The sequence below is a fragment of the Loxodonta africana genome, chromosome 10 (genome assembly GCF_030014295.1).
Source record: "Loxodonta africana isolate mLoxAfr1 chromosome 10, mLoxAfr1.hap2, whole genome shotgun sequence".
Lineage (NCBI taxonomy): Eukaryota > Metazoa > Chordata > Mammalia > Proboscidea > Elephantidae > Loxodonta > Loxodonta africana.
Genome location: NC_087351.1, coordinates 31,196,052 through 31,215,744, shown reverse-complemented (window position 1 = coordinate 31,215,744; position 19,693 = coordinate 31,196,052). Strand labels below are relative to the sequence as shown.

General features: G+C 40.5%; 1 protein-coding gene across 1 annotated transcript in view; it reads left to right on the top strand.

Annotated features, from left to right (window-relative positions):
* The first annotated feature begins 5,679 nt into the window (after nucleotides 1-5,679).
* Nucleotides 5,680-19,693, top strand: part of METTL3 (methyltransferase 3, N6-adenosine-methyltransferase complex catalytic subunit) — a 25,700-nt gene continuing 11,686 nt past the window's right edge. Inside the window, exons 1-6 of the mRNA XM_003421597.4 lie at nucleotides 5,680-5,946; nucleotides 16,264-16,481; nucleotides 16,558-16,962; nucleotides 17,920-18,095; nucleotides 18,716-18,932; nucleotides 19,153-19,340. Coding sequence (XP_003421645.1) covers nucleotides 5,847-5,946; nucleotides 16,264-16,481; nucleotides 16,558-16,962; nucleotides 17,920-18,095; nucleotides 18,716-18,932; nucleotides 19,153-19,340 — 1,304 coding nt within the window. The 5' untranslated portion in view covers nucleotides 5,680-5,846. The remainder of the gene's footprint in view (nucleotides 5,947-16,263; nucleotides 16,482-16,557; nucleotides 16,963-17,919; nucleotides 18,096-18,715; nucleotides 18,933-19,152; nucleotides 19,341-19,693) is intronic.

Genomic DNA, 19,693 nt, shown 5'->3' with positions numbered 1-19,693 from the left:
GCTGAAAGGAAAAATAAGTAAGCCAACCCTAACAATTTCTACCAACCAGATAAAGGAGGACTCTTAGTATTAGGAGAGAAATGAACTTTTTTTTTTTTTTTTTTTGTCTCTCCACAACATGGTAAAGTTCACATTTGCCTCCAAGACCTTGCTTTCCAAAAGAGAATATTCTCTAGAATTTATTTTTTCATTTTTAAGATTATAATGTCATTGAATCTTAGTGTTAAATGATGGGACTGGTAAAATGATTTGCATGGTCACTCAGCCAATTAGTGGCAAAGTTGGATTAAGAACCCAGGTCCAGAATCCCAATCTAGTGCTACTTCCAGTGGTCAGTGATGGTCCACAGCTTCCTGCTATATCACTAAATATTCCTGACCTGAGGCTGGGTAGAAGACAGAAGGAAAGGAGGTGAGTAAACCTATTCTTGGCACAATTCAAGGTAAAGAACTGAGGTTTAATTCCAGTTGCCCTTACCAGAGCAGTACAATTCCCCTTTAAGGTATAATTGATGAGTAGGAACCCATGGGAATCTTGCGAGGCCAAATGGAGACAAAATACCTCCTGTCTCTTTAATTCTTGGCAAAGCTTTGTAAATCTGTTTTTCCTTTCAGCCTTTGGAAGGAGGTGGGTCACCAATCCTTCAATTCCTTTACCTTCCTTACCCCCCATTCAACATAGATAATGCCATTTAACTAATTAAACTAGACTTGTCCTCTCTTTAGGTGCCAGCTCCCATTATGGTAAGAGCTGTCAGTGAGGCTTTTATTGATGGACATTTCCTTGGCCAGGTCAGCACTAAGCCTGACTCCCCTTTCCCTTCTTTTCATAGCTCTACTTTATTTTCTCTGCTGCTTTCCTTTCATTCTTTTTCCTCGCTTGTCCTCCTGCTTTTTCTTCTTTTCATTGCTTTTATTACTATTTCTTTTCTCTCTTTGCCCTTGATTTATTCTTCTTAGAGCTTTTCATTTCTTCTGTCTTGCAACCTACCCTAGCCCCACCATTTCTCAGTCAATTACTCTTTATTAGGTCATCTTTTTAGAAGGTATATTAATCTACTGGAATGAGTATGTAAATGCAGCTTGCAAAACGCTTACTTTATGTGAAATAAACACAGTCCACTTCAACCTGGATTAATAAAAGCATCACTATTATAAGAAGCAAGAGACAGCTTCTTCACTCATTCAGTCAATTTTTGAGGATTTGCTTTGCTTCAGAGACCAGGTGTTCATTGGGTATAAAGGTAAATAAGACACACTTCTGTCCCTTGGGGAACTCAGTGTAGAAGGAGAGAAAATATATTTTTTAAATGATGATAGGATCTCAAAACACACTAAACTAGTTTTACTTTCAGTTAGACTCAACTTTGACTTGGTTTTACATTTTTTTGTCTTTTCTAACCTTTAGCTTAATAATAGTAGATTGACTAATCCTAGTGAAATTTTGCTGCCAATCAAATAGTAAACAGTATGGACAAGAAGAAGGAAAAAAAAGGTACAGCAAAAGAAGTGTAGTATTTGGTCAGTAGTATTCGGAAACCCTGATGGTGTGGTGGTTAAGTGCTACAGCTGCTAACCAAGAAGTCAACAGTTCAAATCTGCCAGGTGCTCCCTGGAAACTCTATGGGGCAGTTCTACTCTGACTGAGTTGGAATCGACTTGACGGCAGCGGGTTTGGGTGGGCATTTCTGTAATCCAGTGCTTTGTAGCATACCATCCCGAAATTTAGTATCTTAAACAATAATTATGTATTTGCTTATGATTCCATGAGCTGTCTGGACAGGGCTCAGCTAGGTTGCCTTGTCTCCATTCCATGTGAGGGCTGGGCTCACTCAGGCAGCTGCAATTTGGGTTAGAAGATTAAAGATGGCCTCACTCACTTCTGGACCCTCAGCTGGGATGCTGGAACCTCTCTCTTTTGCTGTGTCAACCTCCAGCATCCCTTAAGCGGTCTATCTATCAGGACTAATTAGGTCTATCTAACTGGACTCCCGGGAAGAGTTAGGGCTACAAGAGGGAAAAGCGGAAGCTGAAATGCCTCTTCAGGCCCAGGCTCTGGAGCTCAGGGAATATCACTTCTGCCAGTTTGTTGGCCAAGGCTAGTCACAATGCCATTTCAGATTCAAAAGGAGAGGAACTAAGCTTTAACTCCTGATGGGAAGCATGGCAAAGTCTCACTGCATAAGGAATGGGAGGCATCATGTGGCTAGCTTTGGAAACAATCTACCGCAACATATATGAGAAAAAGGTAAGAAGAGCAATGCATGTAGTACTTATATGGTCACAACCAAGCTTCCACTCTGACTAGAAGAGGTCTGGGTGAGGTTCCCTCCTTTCTCTCAACATTGCACGGGATTGTAAGTGGGTGGGCTACCGGTGAGCACACAAACACCTGGCTTTCTTTAGAGTGGAAAACTGATCATAAGGAGTCTATAAAGAGTCCCTCTGTAAGCAGATAATGCTAAGTGACCCTCCTAGGCTCCTAAAATTTGCCTAATTTACTGTGGTAATACCCACTGCTGTGAGTAGATTCTGACTCATAGTGACCCTATAGGACAGAGTAGAACTGCCCCATAGGGTTTCCAAGACTATAAGTGTTTACGGAAGCAAACTGCTACATCTTTCTCCAAGGAGCAGCTGGTGGGTTTGTACCCTGACCTTTCGGTTAGCAGTGTGCCACTGGGGTAATAATTTACTCAATGAGTGTGTAAACAAAGACTTCTGGTAGCTGCCCTTGATTTGGTTGACCTCAATTTGGAGTACCTGTCCTACTTCTTTGGCTTCTTTTGCAGGTAAGAGGAGACAATTTAGGCCTTAGGTATCCCAAATTCTACAAGAAATTGAGTCTCTCCCAGGAAAAATCCTCCCTTTCCTAGACAAAAAGTGCTTATAATGTTTGGGAGTTAACTTCTGGAATCCTGTTTTTAAAGTGAATCAACCCCCTTCATCTTCTGTGAGGCCATATCCAGTTCTCTTTCCCCCAAGACTAAACCTAACCGCTATATATTTTCTATATATTTCATTTCACATGTGTTAACAGCCTTGAAAGAAAGTGATCTAACAAGTAAGGAATTCAGTTTTGTGAACAATTAACAGTTAGGATTACCTCACTTTAGTAATAATACGTGTCTAACATAGGAGGCACAAAAAATATGCAAGGATACACCCAATGAAAGAACAAAAGCAAAAAGAGGTCTTTGTCAACTTTCCTGTAGACAATTACCAGCCCCAAGTCATTAAAGGAAGCAAAACCCCTGGGTAGAGCGGTCGGCTTGAGTAATCTTGCATGATCTCACAACAGCCAACTCTCACAAGAGTATTTCGCTTTCAGGATTAACTAAACCTGAGGATTAAATGTCCAGAGATGTTTATAGGAGCCCATATTTACTTCTGTGACCTCTACCTCACTGCTCAGACACAAAGTTATGCACCTCAAAAGACAGTTCCCTACTAAGTAAATTCAGAAAAGGAGATGGAAATATTTTGATCACTACTTAATCTGTACATTACCTAGCACATAGCAGTCATTCAATAAATACTTGCCATATAAATGGATAGGACTTCACATTCCAGTACACACACATCTTCTCAATAGCCCTCCTTCATATTCACCTCTTCCTTTCCATTGCTACCCATAGCCAGCCTTTGAGTAAGTTGAAGGTCTTATAATCAAGCAATTAGTCCTAAAGGCTACTAACCATTTTCCCTGTGTCTTAGTTACCTAGTGCTACCATAACAGAAATACCACAAGTGGGTAGCTTTAAAGAACAGACATTTATTTTTTCATAGTTCTGGAGGCCTAAAGTGCAAATCAGCTCTTGGCCATGTTGATTTTTTTTGTGAGCCTCTCTCCTAGTTTCTAGCGTCTGCGAGCATTCCTTGACATTCCTTGATGTTCCTTGGCATCTATCTTCCCCGTGTGTGTTTCTTTGTCTACTCTGCTCTTTTTATAATTCAGAAATGATTAGATTTAGGACCTACCCTACTCTGGTATGATCTCATTAACGTAATAAAAGAAAACCTTATTTCCAAGCAGGATCACATCCATAGGTACAGCCAAGCAGGGCTTCAATATATATTTTAGGGGACACAATTCAGTCCATAACACTCTATCTCCAAACTCTCTGTCCTCCCTGCCTCAATCCATCAAGAACACAAGATTATTTTAAAGCACTCCTTATTGACAAACTCTAAATATTCCCTATTGTATTCTGAATAAACTGCAGGGTTTTCTGCAATCTGGCCTCCAATTTGGAAACCTGCATTTCCTCTTAATATTCCTATATATAAATCTCAATGTTCTACTGAACTAATCTGAATTAGCAGAACACACATCATGTTTTCTAACACTAGTCTAGACTTCTGTTTTTATCATGTCTTTGGCTTGGAATTCTCTCCTATTGTCAGTTCAAATCTGAACCTTGATGCCACCTTCTTTCTAATGATTTCCCCAGTAATCTGAGCTTTGAGTCCTCCCTTTTCTTTGCGATCACTTTTCTCTTGTAGAGCCTTTGCTCATGCTGCCTATGCTGAGTCTTAACTCCCTTACTAAACCAGAAAGTCTTTGAAAACAGGAGCGATGCTTTTCAAACTATTTTTCAGACACAATGTTTGGCATCATGTAGGCATTTTACAAATATTTCAATTCAGAAGACGCCCCCCTTTTTTTTTAATTGCATTTAAGTTTACTAGCAAACGGAGGAAACCCTGGTGGCATAGTGGTTAAGAGCTAAGGCTGCTAACCAAAGGGCCGGCAGTTCGAATCTGCCAAGTGCTCCTTGGAAACTCTATGGGGCAGTTCTACTCTGTCCTATAGGGTCGCTATAAGTCGGAAACGACTCGACGGCACTGGGTTTGGTTTTTGGTTTTTTGGATGCAAACAGAAAAGCACATACCAAAATGTCCAATTCAATTAATTTTCACAAACTGAACACACTCATGCAACCACCAGGTCCCAGAATAAGAAACAAGTAATCAGAAACTCAGAATCTCCCCTAAACCCAGAACCCAGTTGCCATCTAGTCAATTCAGACTCACGGTGACCCCATGTGTGTCAGAGTAGAACTGAGCTCCATAGGGTTTTCAGTGGCTGATTTTTCGAAGTAGATGGCCAAGCCTTTCTTCCAGGATGCCTCTGGGTGTATGTGAACCTCAAACCTTTCAGTTAGCCACCAATCCTATTACACATGATACAGATATGGTATAAATGAGAAGAGTGAGAATATGTATTTGTAGTCCCCTCATAACATCTCTGCTCCGCAAGCCCTTCCCCTCCAATCCCAAAAAGCGCGAATACAGGGATAGCGAGAGAGATGGAGGACAAGAGGGAGAGGTATTACTTTATAAATGAATGTATGCAGACAAAAACCTACACTTTGAGTGGAAAAGGCATGTTAGTACTAAACTGTTAAAAGGCTAGTGATTCTTCATTTTAAAACTCTGTATTGCACGTGCAATTCTAATAGTGCTGTCATCAACATAGGTCAACTCGCAGAACTTATCTAAAATTCAACATGGATGCATGCACGTCTATAAGCAACATGGTCGCTCTGCCAGCCACCAAGATGGCAGCCGCGGCTTCACCTTACCCGGAAGCCTGAGAAAGCGCCCACAAAGAATATATATACACTGTATCTGCCACTCTGCCAACACCTAAGGTGGCTTTAATTTCAACTTCAAAGCGAGCGCGAAACCGGAAGTGGCTTTTTCTTCTTGCACAGCTCCGGGAATCCCTTTCCGGTTAGCCTTAGGGTGTCCGCGTTGGAATAGAATATTTCCTGAAAAGAGGGCTGGGAGGTGCTTGTCCACCGCGCCTGATTCGAGACGCGTCCGCGCTGGGAGACTAGGATGTCGGACACGTGGAGCTCTATCCAGGCCCACAAAAAGCAGCTGGACTCGCTGAGGGAGAGGTTGCAGCGGAGGCGGAAGCAGGACTCGGGGCACTTGGGTGAGGCGCGGGGCTGTCGGGGCCGATGCCCCGCCGGGGAGGGCGGGAGGGACCCCTAAAGAAGAAGACAGCTCCCAGATCGGCGCCCTTCCCCAAGCCGCCATTTCTTTCGCGCCTAGTCCATTGACAAGTCCCTCCCCTCAGGCTCACAGACTCTTCGCCCTCCTGCAAGTAGTTCACGGTCGCTCCCTATCCCGAGTCTTGGTTCCTTCAGCTCCCTTCTCCCGGACGCCCGAGCCCCACCCTCTGCCATCCGGTCGACTTCTCATCTGCGATAACTTCGCCTTTGGGATACCTCTCAGGCCCCTACCCCGCGAATCGTGACCAGCAAGCCCCGTTTCCTGGTGTTTCCTTGGCATTTTGTTCTTCCCGCTGTAGTCGTCACTTCTTTGCGACTCGACACTGCTAGCAAGGAACTTTATATCTACAGTGCCCAGTTCATGGCCCGCGCCAAGTTGGCACTCGGTGTTGCTAAATAAGCCGGAGCCCTGGAGGCACGGTGGTTAAGCGCTGGGCTGCTAACCGAAAGATAAGCTGTTCGAACCCACCGCAGGAAAAAGATGTGGCAGTTTGCTTTCTGTGAAGATTACTGAGAAAACCAAACCCTTTGCCAGTGAGTCAATTTGGAGTCATAGCGACCCTTTATGGCAGAGTAGAACTGCCCCATCGGGTTTCCAAGGCTGTAATCCTTACAAAAGCAGACTGCTTGATCTTAGTTCCGCAGAGAGGCTGGTGGATTTGAACCTCCAGCCTTTTGGTTGGCGGATGAGTGCTTTGACCACTGCGCAGCCAGTGCTCTTTTCTGTAAAGATTACAGCCTATGAAACCCTCTGGGGCAGTTCTACTCTGTCCTACAGGGTAGCTATGAGTCGAAACCAGCTCCATGGCAGCGGGTTGTTTTTTGGTTGCTGAATGAGTGGGAGATCTGGCACTGTCTTAGTCATTTCCGTAGTCGATTGTGACTCTTAGCGACCCTATAGGACAGAGTAGGACTCCTCCATGGCGTTTCCAAGAAGCCGCTGGTGGATTCAAACTACCGACCTTTTGGTTAGCATCTTTAGCTCTTAAACACTAGGCCACCAGGGCTTCAGTTATTTACATCCCAGACAAGAACCTGAAAGCATTTGTTTTTGGTTTTTAAACTTTCTACCCTCTAGTTGTCCCCTGTGTCACAGTCATAAACCTGGAAGGGACATCAAAAGATTATCAAGTTTCACCCTATCTCCCACCCCTGCACAAGCACTGAACTATTTAAGGTAAATCATTTATGAAGATGTACTAACATAGTGAATCCATTCTATCTCTGGTGTTTTGTTCCAGTGTTTATTAGTATGCGGGAATCTGTCTAAATCTCGCCTAGAGGCATGTTAGGTCCATGTGCTCATATTCTGGCGCCTGGAACTGAAAGATCCTCTGGCAGGATTCTCATAAGTAATAACATCAAGAAAGTACAGTGTGCACCAGTCTAGTTAGACAAAAACAAGACGTTTTTCCTGCATTCAAGGAGTTTAAATTTTAGTTGCGGATAAAGGATGGATGCTTATAAAAAGTCAGAAATATAATATATGTAAAGCACCAAGTGAATGAATGAGTACAGCCAAGGGAGAAGTAACAAGACCTGGTTTAGTCAGTGAAGGACATGGTGGGGGAGTTGGCACTTGAATTTCCAGCTTTGAAGGCTATATAGGACTTAGGTAATTAAAGAGAAGGTAAGAGGGAGGGGCGAGGAGAGGCAGGAGTGCAAGTCCTATGATCAGAGGATAAATAGTAGGTAGGCATTGGAGTAGGTACTGATTTACCCAAGAGCAAGAATTTTTTTCTTGATCTGTAAACTTCAACTCCTTTGACTTGTTGTAGGCCCAGTTTTCTATTTTTTTCTTATTCTTTCATTCCCGTCTTTGTTTTGTTTGTTTGTTTGTTTGGTGTGGTAAATATATAGGTAACAACGCATTTGCCATTTCAACAGTCTTCACATGTATAGTTGACTGACGTTAAATATGTTCATCATGTTGTTTGACCATTACCATTCCCGAGTTTTTCCATTACCCTTAATAGAAGCTCAGTGCTGTCTTAGAACTTTTTATTTTACGCACTTCAATTTTATATGGAAAATATGACTCTTACATCTCTTTTACAGGCAGCCCCCAGGTTACGAACGAGCTCTGCTCCTAAATCTGTATTGAAGTCGAGTTTGTACGAAAGTCAGAACAGTTAGGTATGGTTGGTATCTAATGTCAGTTAGTCAAATGTTTGTCTTAGCATATAGTATATAGTGTACCTTTCAACGCATAAAAACATTAAAGAAACACTTCCATATACATGGAAACCCTGGTGGCGTGGTGGTTAAGAGTTCATCTCCTAACCAAAAGGTCAGCAGTTCAAATCCACGAGGTGCTCCTTGGAAACCTTGTGGGGCAGTTCTGCTCTGTCCGGTAGGGTCGCTATGGTCGGAATCGACTCCGTGACAATGGATTTGTTTTTTTGGTTTTCCATTTACATTAAAACATCTTTAACATGATAATGCAGTAGTAATGATAATGTTTTGATGCATATCGAAAAGTAGCGCCCATTTGTTATTACGAACCATTGTATGTAACTCAAATTTTTAATATAATAGTCTTTACAGGTGTTGGTTTATAACTACAGATTGTACTTAAGTAGGACATTTGTCACCTGGGGACTGCCTGAATAGACAAATGACTCAGTTACTGCTTTTTTTTTTAAAGTATGGCAATTCTTTTACGGTTCTGGGGGCTGGAGGTCTGAAATGAAGGTGTCAGCAGAGTTGCTCTCCCTCTGGAGGCATCAGGAGAGGATCCTTCCCTGCCTCTTCCAGCTTCTGGTGGCTATTGGCATTCCTTGGCTTCCTTGGCTTGTGGCTGCTGAACTCCAGTCTTCATATCACCTTCTCCTTTGTTTCTGTTTCTCTTTTTATAATTTATTTTGTTGTTGTTGAACATACACCAATTCAACACTTCCCACATATACAATTGAGTGACATTGATTACATTCTTCAAGTTCTGCAACCATTCTTACTCCTTTTCTGAGCTGTTCCTCCTCCATTAAACTCACTGCCTTCTAAGGTTCCTGTCTAACCTTTTGAGTTGCTGTTGTCAGTTTGATCCCATGTGGATAGATCTTAAACAAGCACAATGCTCAAGGCAGATATTCTTTTCTAGTTAAACTATTGTTTGGTTTTAAGAGGATTTTAGGGGATAGTTTTGATTTAAGGTTTAAAGATTATCTCAGGGCAATAGTTTCAGGAGCTTATCCAACCTCCATGGCTCCAGAAAATCAGGATTCCATGAGAAGTTGGAATTCTGTTCTACATTTTCCACTTTTCATCAGGATCTTCTATGACTTTTTTTTTTTAATTTGTATTGTGCTTTAAGTGAAAGTTTACAAATCAAGTCAGTCTCTTATACAAAAATTTATATACACCTTCCTATATAATCCTAGTTGCTCTCGCCTTAATAATGAGACAGCCCACTCCTTCCCTCCACATTCTCTTTTTGTATCCATTTAGCCAGCTTCTGACCCCCTCTGCTGTCTCATCTCCCCTCTAGACAGGAGCAGCCCACACAGTCTCATGTGTCTACTTGATTCAAGAAGCTCACTCTTCACCAGTATCATTTTCTATCCCATAGTCCAGTCCAATCCCTGTCTTAAGAGTTGGCTTTGGGAATGGTTCCTGACTTGGGCTAACAGAAGGTCTGGGGTCCTCCCAGTCTCGGACCATTAAGTCTAGTCTTTTTGTGAGAACTTGAGGTCTGCATCCCACTGCTCTCATGCTCCCTCAGGGGTTCTCTGTCTTCTATAGACTATTTGACCGAAATGTTAAGTAGTGATAGTTGGGCACCATCCAGTTCTTCTGGTCTCATGGCAAAGGAGGGCAATTGCATCTTTATTTACCATAGACTCCTCTGTTACTGAACTTAAGTATCCCATCAACTCTTTAAAAATTAGCATTCATTAAGGATATGATTAATGCTACATATATATGTGTTCCTGAAAAAACTTGCTTTCTTCAAAAGTATGCATTAAAAATAACAGGGCTTATGGAAATAAATACTTTTAGAGGAAGCCTTCTCCAAAACCTATGTAATTTTGTTACTAGAGCCCTTACAATAACAATTCTAATAAAAATACTAGCATAGTTAAATCTCCACTGTTGTTTCTACCTGTTATGGATTGAGTTGTGTTCCCCAAAAATATGCATTGTAAATCCCCCCGTTCTGTGGTTATAATCCCATTTGGAAATGGGGTTTTCTTTGTTATGTTAATGGGACAGTATTAGTGTAGAGTGTGTTTTGAGTCAATCTCTTGAGATATAAATCAAGAGGAGGAGATTAAGCAAAGAAGCAAACAAGCAGAGATGGGGGAAGACCAATGCCATGCCACCAAGGAGCCAAGGAATAGAAACTGAAGAGACAAGGACTTTCCTCCAGAGCCAATAGAGAAAGGCTTCCCCTAGAGCCAGTGCCCTGATTTTAGACTTGTAGTCTCCTAAACTATGAGAAATTAAATTTCTGTTCATTAAAGCCACCCACTGATGGTATTTCTGTTGTATGGCAGCACGAGATAACTAAGACACTACCTGTAATGGAAGTCATTCCATCCTTACAGCCTGTACCCTGGGCTCCTACTTCATGTTTCCATCAGTCAGTTTTGTGTGTGTGTATTTGTTTGCTTGTTTGTTTAACTAAGGAAAATGTCTTTGCAGTTTCTTCAGCCGGACTTGTAACTTCCCAGATAGCTCAATCAGCGGAAAAGAAGAAAGGCTAACTTTTCCATTCTTTGATAACTAGAAACTCACCAATTACTACATTTGGACTCTGTAGATTATTGAGTTTTTAATGTATTTATTTCAGTTAGAGGTAATATAGTCTTGTTCTGTTACCTCCCCATAGTCTCCACATGGAGAGCCCATCATTCTTCTAGTCCCCTGAGTCTCTTTTGGAGCCCTGGTGGTACAGTGGTTAAGATCTCAGCTGCTAACCAAAAGGGCGGCAGTTGGAATCCACCAGCTGCTCTTTGGAAACCCTATGGGGCAGTTCTACTGTGTCCTACAGGGTTGCTATGAGTTGGAATCAAATCTCTTTTGCATTGTATTAGAATGTGATGGCCTTGAGTAAGTGCATATCTTCTAGGAATATTTCTTTAATTTTAGTATGGAATAATTTGTTTTTCCCTTTTGCAATGGCAATTGGAAAAATGGACCTAAAGATCCCAAGTTGTCATTTGCTTCAACAAAGTAATCTCAATTCTTTAAAAAAAAAAAAAACCATGATATCAATGCATCATTGACTACTTTTTGTACAGCTTTGTCTTTCTGTTACTTTTGTGACAAGCCATCCTGTCCATAGTTTCCGGTTATAATTATTCCTCCTGCATTTATTTGTATTTGTCCATTTCTAAATTCATACTGTTTAGAGAGATGATTCTAATTGCTCTTGATCATTTAAGTTCCATTTCACTTTTCCATGGTATTAATCACACTTTGGAATTAGCCAGTCTTTGTGCCATATGCAAACCTGACCACTGTAGTCTCAGTACTCTCATCCAGATTAGATTGGATTAGAAACAGAGTGATTAGAACCATTGGATTAGAAGGAGAGTGTCCACATAGTTACCAGCATTGTAGAGACATTCAGTAAATGTGTTGAATTAATAAATGAATAAATACTTTCTGAAGGAGTTGGAGCTTAATCATTTTCTGGACAGTAACCCATTTTAAGAATGATAAAATGTTAAGAGCTTTTTCTTCCCAGATGTATAAGTGTGTTTAGTAATGTTGATGAGACTGTATTCTCCCTTGAATGTAAATATTCTTCTTCAAATGTAAATATCTGTTGCCAGGCACATTCACCTAATAATATGGTTAAGACTCCTATAAAATTATTTTTGAGGTTGTCACATAGATTGTCTTCTGATCTAGAGCTTTGATACCATAATTTAGTATTGTGGGAACTGGTATAGATGAAACATACAAATTAAACTAGCCTATGATGGTTTTCTTCAGTTATTTTGATTATTGCAAATAATTCTTTGAGCTTTGGGATTCTTAGGAAAACATTGTGAAACACTATTAGTTTATCAATCAAGATGTTGTGTAAGATGTAACTAAAGTCTTGATTTAAAAAAGAAGTTTATTCAGTTCTTTGCTCACAGGAAATAAAAAATTTCCTGCCACATCTTAGTCTTTGCAACATTACTGAGATCTGATACTTAATTATTTACTGCAGAACTCAATGTTAAAAGACAAGAGTATAAAATGAACTGAAATGTATCCATATCAAAGTATTATGGGCAAAGAATGTTTGGGAAACCTTTGTTAGCTTGGCATTTCATCAGCTGCTAAATGAAAGGTTGGTGGTTCGAACCCACCCAGCAGCTCTGCAGAAGGATCTGGTGATCTGCTCTTGTAAAGATTACAGCCTAGAAAACCTTATTGCGCAGTTCTACCCTGTCACATGGGGTTGCTGTGAGTCAGAATCAACGCAACTGCATCTAACAATAACATCTTTTTTTAAGTTCAACTTTTTGAAATGAGGATTATTATTTCAATAAAACTTGATTTCATTTTGATTGAAACAAAGTAGATTTGACCAGGGTTAAAAAAAATAGCACATGGTAAAATGGAGCCATGGTGGCGCAGTCGTTAAGCCCTCTGCTGCTAACTAAAAGGTCATTGGTTTGAGCCTTCTGGCCGCTCCATGGGAGAAAGATGCAGTGGTCTGCTTCTGTAAAGATTTAAAGCCTTGGAAACTCTATGGGGCAGTTCTTACTCTATCCTGTAGAGTCTTTGTGAGTAAGAATTGATTCAGTGGCAACAGGTTTAGCACATGGTAAATATGTTGACTGCTCCAATATATTTCCTCAGTGAGATTTAAAATATACATATAATCGTTGACATATTTTAGAAGTCAGCAGATTAGTTTACCTTCCATGGAGAATTTAACCAACGAATAAACTCAAGTGTTATTTTATTACCTTGCTAAACCCAACACGTACAATTTTTCATTAGATTAGAAGCAGAGTGTTGACATAGTTGCCAGCCTAGTAGAGACACTCAGTAAATGTTTTGAATTAATAAATTAATACTTTCTGAAGGAGTTGGAGCCCAGTGATTCTTAATCATTTTCTAGACAGTAACCCATTTTAAGAATGAAAAAATGTTAGTCTTTTTTCCAAATGTGTATGTACAGGCAAAAATTTGCATGTGACTTCAGGAAATTTGCCGAGCAGCTGAAAGCCCATCCAGGGAAAAACAGTTGCATTAACCGGCTGTTAAATTTTGTCCACAATGTTAAACATGAGCTTCCTCCCCCCTCTCCCAGTAACCTTAAAAGAGGTATTTTCAGCTCCAGTATCCTGAATGTCATGAAAAGAAAACGCCCAGAAGGTGTTACCAACAGAAGGATTCATAATTAGAATTATATCACCAGGTATTTTTTAAAAGAGCAGTACTAAAACAAGCAATTAGTCAAATTACCAAAGAGAAAAAAAATGTCAGCAGCCAGCTTTAGGGACCGAAAGTGAATGTTAAGGTGTTTTTTTTGTTGCTGTCGTTTTGTGTTTTGGAGCCCTGGTGGCGTAGTGGTTGAGAATTTGGTCACAGTTGGAAGCCACCAGCCACTCCTTGGAAACCCTGTGGGGCAGTTCTACTCTGTCGCTTAGGATCGCTTAGGAGTTGGAATCAACTCAACAGCAGTGGGTTTGGTTTTTTAATAGACTTCTTGTTTATGTTAAGAAAGGATACATTACTCAAAGACTATCTAAATTTAGTTATTAACTGGAAAAAGTGAAAACTATTTAAGAATTGTTTATATAATTACATTCTTGGTAGTATCAGTAGGTTAAAGCTTAAGAAGTGCATTTTCAGTGTTTTGCACTATGATGGGAGCAAAATCAATACTTTTTCTCAGATAATGTGTGATAAAGTCTGGATAAAAAATGTGTAAGTCTATTTTAGATAACAAATAACATTTTTGTGAAAAGTTGGGTAATCTGTTCACTTCATAGGAAAGAAAATGAAAGCATTAACATCTAATTTATAATTGTTTTTATTTTAAATCTGAAAATAGCAGATGTAACAGTGGCAGGGTAGATTGCTTTTTTTCTTTGAACTTTTAGATTCTGGGACTCATTTAAAATAAACCTAATAACGGACAATGTTTGTCAGAGAAATAATGTGGTACCACTGCATTTTTTAAGCACAGTCGGAATTGACTCGACGGCACCTGGTTTTTGGTTTGTGTTTAAGAACCATTATTTGTGGCAGTAATGGAACACAACGTGGCAGTGATTAGCTGTCTTCCCACACAAAATTTGGTTAGGTTACATTAACGAGAACATTCCTGAAGCATTGATTGGAAATTTGAAATCATGGAAAATGTTCAGTCATTTGACATTTATTTTGATCAGTGACGCTTTTCAGATTATTTTCATCTAAGTCACATCGACAAGAAAGAAGTAAAATATTTTATGCAAAATCAAGATGTAACAGGGATTGGCTCTATGGGGCTTAGGCCTTTGTTAACAAAATAAAACTCATGCTAACGGGAAACTTTGCCCAATGCAAAGTTTGAACATAAATTACAGGGGGAACTGGATAATTTATGACTTAAAATATTATTAAAAATTTCAAAATTTGTCTAAAAAGGGAAAGGACCCATCTGCTGAGTGTTGATTTAAAACATATCCATATCTTCCTTTAGCCCCCGTTTCTATTATCAGAATCTTTAGTTCCGTAGCTTGTATGATCTGTTACTACCTTTGGCATATTTTATGAGTTAAAAGGGTCAATTTATAATGTATAACACTTAAATTTGTGGGTATAATGTCTGAAATGCACATTTTAAGCACATCATGTTTTTTCCTACCTTAATAATGAAATTTAACATTGATTGTGCTCAGGTTGCCTAATGAAAGGAGTTTTCGAATACTTCAAAAAATTTTAAAACTTGACTGATAAAGTTCAGTATATAAATTGTAATATTTTACTTATACAAGGGTATTTTTAGATCAAACTTATTAAACTTGTAGAATCTCTGAATTGCAAAAGATTTCAGTAGTGACCAATTCCAATCAATGAAGGCATTTTGTCTATAGTCTTCCAAGTTAGCTAAATAGTAATTGTCACTTATATTTCTTACATCTTTTTAGCTTAGGTCATTTATTCTCAAAGTCTTTGTAATCCAGTCCTTCAAAATGCTTCCATGTATACATCACTTCTAAGCAAGATGAAGAAATTGAGGAATCATTTTCCTAATGTTGTGTGCCTTCAAGCCGATTCTGACTCAGCGACCCTATAGGACGGAGTAGAACTGCCCCATAGGGTTTCCTAGGCTGTAATCTTTTCGGGAGCAGATTGCCAGGTCTTTTCTCCCATGGAATCTCTTATTTTCATAAAATAAAGCTATTTCAGCAAGGTGTTTGGGGTATTTTTGCTCCATTTTCCTTAGAACTTCTGAGTCAAATTTTACTAAATACTGTAGAGTAGAAATTTCTTAGTAATCAAAATATTTTTAAATGTAAAGTAATGGCCCACTATATATTGTTTAGTTTAACAGAATTCCAAGTTCTGGCAGTTTATCTTAATATTTCATCTATATTTTAACTAAGTACTCACAGATACTAGGCTTTCCCAAAGGCAATATCCTAATTTGAGTTTCTTGAAATCCTTTTAAGGCTATGATGGCTATCCAGCTTGTGAAGTAATAGATAAGAAAAATAAACAGCCAGGAAACATAATTCAGTGATGGGAGCTTCAGCAAAGTATTACAGGATTTTTATGACTGTTAAAGATCACATTGTTCGGCCTCCCCCAGCACTATCATTTTGTGTACCCCCTGAAGTCCAGTGGTCTTGAATCATTAGAATTTGTAAACTTCATACCTGAAAAAGGTAATCTGATCTCATCTTAGGTTGTTGCAAATATTTCCGGTTTTTATTAAAATGCAGTTTGATTATTATATCAGTTGTCATTTAGAGTAACTGAAGGGATGTAGGAGCATTTAAATCTACCATGTTACTAATTTGTTTCCTTTGGAGCACAGCAAAGACAAGAAATTAGGAAAGTATCTCTTACCCAGTAGACAAAGGATGGGCAGTTCCCAGAATATCCAGGATTATCTTGGCAAAGCAGTGAATGCTTGAGTGTGATTGAGGAAAGGTGATCTAGTGCTAAAGTTGGTCAGAGAATTTCTTGCATGAAACTATGTGCTGAGAATGCTGGAAAATTTGACTCCTGAGGAATGTATAGACTGGCATTTGTTGCCTTTTTTCATTTTCCGTTGTCCCCTTCACTCCTAGATCTACGGAATCCAGAGGCAGCACTGTCCCCAACCTTCCGTAGTGATAGTCCAGTGCCTACTGTACCCACCTCTGGTGGCCCTAAGCCCAGCACAGCTTCAGCAGCTCCTGAACTAGCTACAGACCCTGAGTTAGAGAAGAAGTTGCTACATCACCTCTCTGATCTGGCCCTCACATTACCTACTGATGCTGTGTCCATCCGTCTCGCCATCTCCACGGTAATGACCTTATACACAGGGTTGGGGTCTACCACTTCAGTTCATGGTGTCTTACTGCCATCCCTTTCTTCCCCAGCCAGATGCCCCTGCCACTCAGGATGGGGTGGAAAGCCTTCTACAGAAGTTTGCAGCTCAAGAGTTGATTGAGGTAAAGCGAGGCCTCCTGCAAGATGATGCACATCCCACTCTTGTGACCTATGCTGACCATTCCAAGCTCTCTGCCATGATGGGTGCTGTGGCAGAAAAGAAGGGCCCTGGGGAGGTAGCAGGGACCATTTCAGGACAGAAGCGTCGTGCAGAACAGGACTCAACCACAGTAGCTGCCTTTGCCAGTTGTTTGGCCTCTGGTCTAGCCTCTTCAGCATCAGAACCAACCAAGGAACCAGCCAAGAAATCAAGGAAACATGCTGCCTCAGATGTTGACCTAGAGATAGAAAGCCTTCTGAACCAACAGTCCACTAAGGAACAACAGAGCAAGAAGGTAGGTGTCAGAATGGAAATATTTTCTTGCATATGCTCTGAATTATAGCTTCAAGAGGGATTTACCCCTAGGGAAAGAGCAGTTCTTAGACTTGAGGGTTTAAAGCAATGGGTGGAATGATTTGCCCCATACCCCTACCCACCCCCCCTCCCCACCAACCCTGGAACATTTGGCAATGTCTAGAGACATTTTTGGTTATCACAACTCGGGATGGCTAGTGGCATTTAGTAGATAGAGGCCAGGGATGCTGCTAAACACCCTACGGTGCACAAGACAGCCCCCCGCAAAATAATTTTCCAGCCCGAAATGTCAGTAATGCTAAAATTGAGAAGTCCAGGTATAGAGAATCTTTGCCATTGAATCTGTTCAGAAGAATCCTTAGATCAAGACAAGAGGAACTCAAATATAGAAATACAGGAAGATGAATACTAGAAGATAGTCATGGACTGGTAATTTATGGAAACTGATGATTCAACAATGTGATTTGACAGTATAGTTATTCTGAGTATAGACATTGGACCAGCATGTGTTCTTATCCATCTGCTACTTCTAGCTGTGACTTTGAGTAATCTCTCTTGAGCTTTAGTCTTCTCATTTGTAAAATGAGGATAAACAGAATACCCTTCTTTATAGAACTGTTGCAGGCTCAGTTAAACAGTAAAATGTTTAGCACCTATGCTCAGCACCCAATAAGTGATTTTTATGGGAAGGAATGCTTTCCTGGAAAGGGGAGGTTAATGCTTAGCAGTAGAAACCAGGCCCCTTGTAGTATTTTAATTGTGTCCCAGATGTGGAGGGGCTGAACCCCTGACAAAATCTTTTCTCATAGGGCACCAGTTTTCCCATGAGTTCATTCACCCCTCATAGGACATTAATGTCAAGTGTAATGTGCAGAGGTGGTTTTAAGAACTAGTTGATCTACAAACACTTTTAAGTCCAAGGCTGCTTTTGTTACAGGTCAGTCAGGAGATCCTAGAGCTATTAAATACTACGACAGCCAAGGAACAGTCCATTGTTGAAAAGTTTCGCTCTCGAGGTCGGGCTCAAGTGCAAGAATTCTGTGACTATGGAACCAAGGAAGAGTGCATGAAAGCCAGCGATGCTGACCGGCCCTGTCGCAAGCTGCACTTCAGGTCTCTTGGGAGGGAAAGAGGTGGAATCGGTCTCCTAGAAGCAGTTGTTCCTCTTCAGCACACTCCTTCCAGAGTCTTTTGGAGTTCTTTCTCTGTGATTAGTTTTTGGTTTGTCTAAGCACTCCAGACTTGGAGGTATACTCCAGAAGTGGTGTTATGTGGGAGGGAACAGAGGCTGCCTCCCCAGTAAATGTAGGATTTTTCAATGTCCCACCAGAATGTCCCTTCCTCTTGCCGTAGCAAAGCATCACTGTCTGAGCCCCAGTGAAATTTAAAGTTCTCTGGAAGGAGTATAATCTTAGGAGAAATAGATCCAGGCTCTTGGATCACAGTATTTTACTCCGCTTTAACTAGCAAGTTCTTCCTGTTAACTGCTTTCTTTGCTGTCTCAAGATAAGGAAGCTAAGTCTTTGCTTAGGAATTACGGTCTTCTTTAATGTGAATTATGAATTTCTATGTCACCTGCCTCCCTTATCTTAAAATTCTTGGAGGAAGCTCTAACAGAACATTAGGAGGGAGAGGGGAGAAGACAACAGGAAATTTTGAAACAATTTGGAATTTGAACTGTATGGCATAATTCTGGAACGCTATTTTGCTTCTGATTCTTTTTATTTCCCCAGACGAATCATCAATAAACACACTGATGAGTCTTTAGGTGACTGCTCTTTCCTTAACACGTGTTTCCACATGGATACTTGCAAGTATGTTCACTATGAAATTGACGCCTGCATGGATTCCGAGGCTCCCGGCAGCAAAGACCATACACCGAGCCAGGAACTTGCACTTACACAGAGTGTTGGAGGTGACTCCAGTGCAGATCGGCTCTTCCCACCTCAGGTACCTGTCTGCTCAGAAAACTCACCTCAGTTTATGGACTTATGTCCGAGTAGTACAGCCGTATGTGTAGGAAAGCAGGACGTAATTCAACAATCTGTCTTGCTGATGGGAATGGAGTGGGATAGGTATGAGGGAGTAGGAAGACCAGTGGAAAAAAGGGTCTGGGGCCGTGAATCTGAGAGTGAAGAAAGGGAAGATGACCAAATACCACCTCATGCAGTGGATCTGTTGTGATATCCGCTACCTGGACGTCAGTATCTTGGGCAAGTTTGCAGTTGTGATGGCTGACCCACCCTGGGATATTCACATGGAGCTGCCCTATGGGACCCTGACAGATGATGAGATGCGCAGGCTCAACATACCAGTACTGCAGGATGATGGCTTTCTCTTCCTCTGGGTCACAGGCAGGTAATACAGTTCAAAGATACTTAGTTATGGGGAGACATAGTACAGAGTAAGTACTGGGTGGGCAATAAATCCTGGGTTTTCCTAGCCTTGCTATTAGATGACTGATTCAGCCTTTTTTTCTACTGAGACCTAACGTATTTATAGCACAAATAATGCCTTGAACTATATTTAGCTCTATATTTATTCCTCAAGAAAGGTAAGGTCATTGAGAATAGGCACACTTTTATTTTTCCATTGTTAGATCTACCCTGTTTCCCTAATGGTATCTTGCATGTAAAAATTCATTTACCATCTACTGAAAAAATGTTTCTAATATTTACATTTATCAGATATTTTGGAGGGGAGAAAAAATG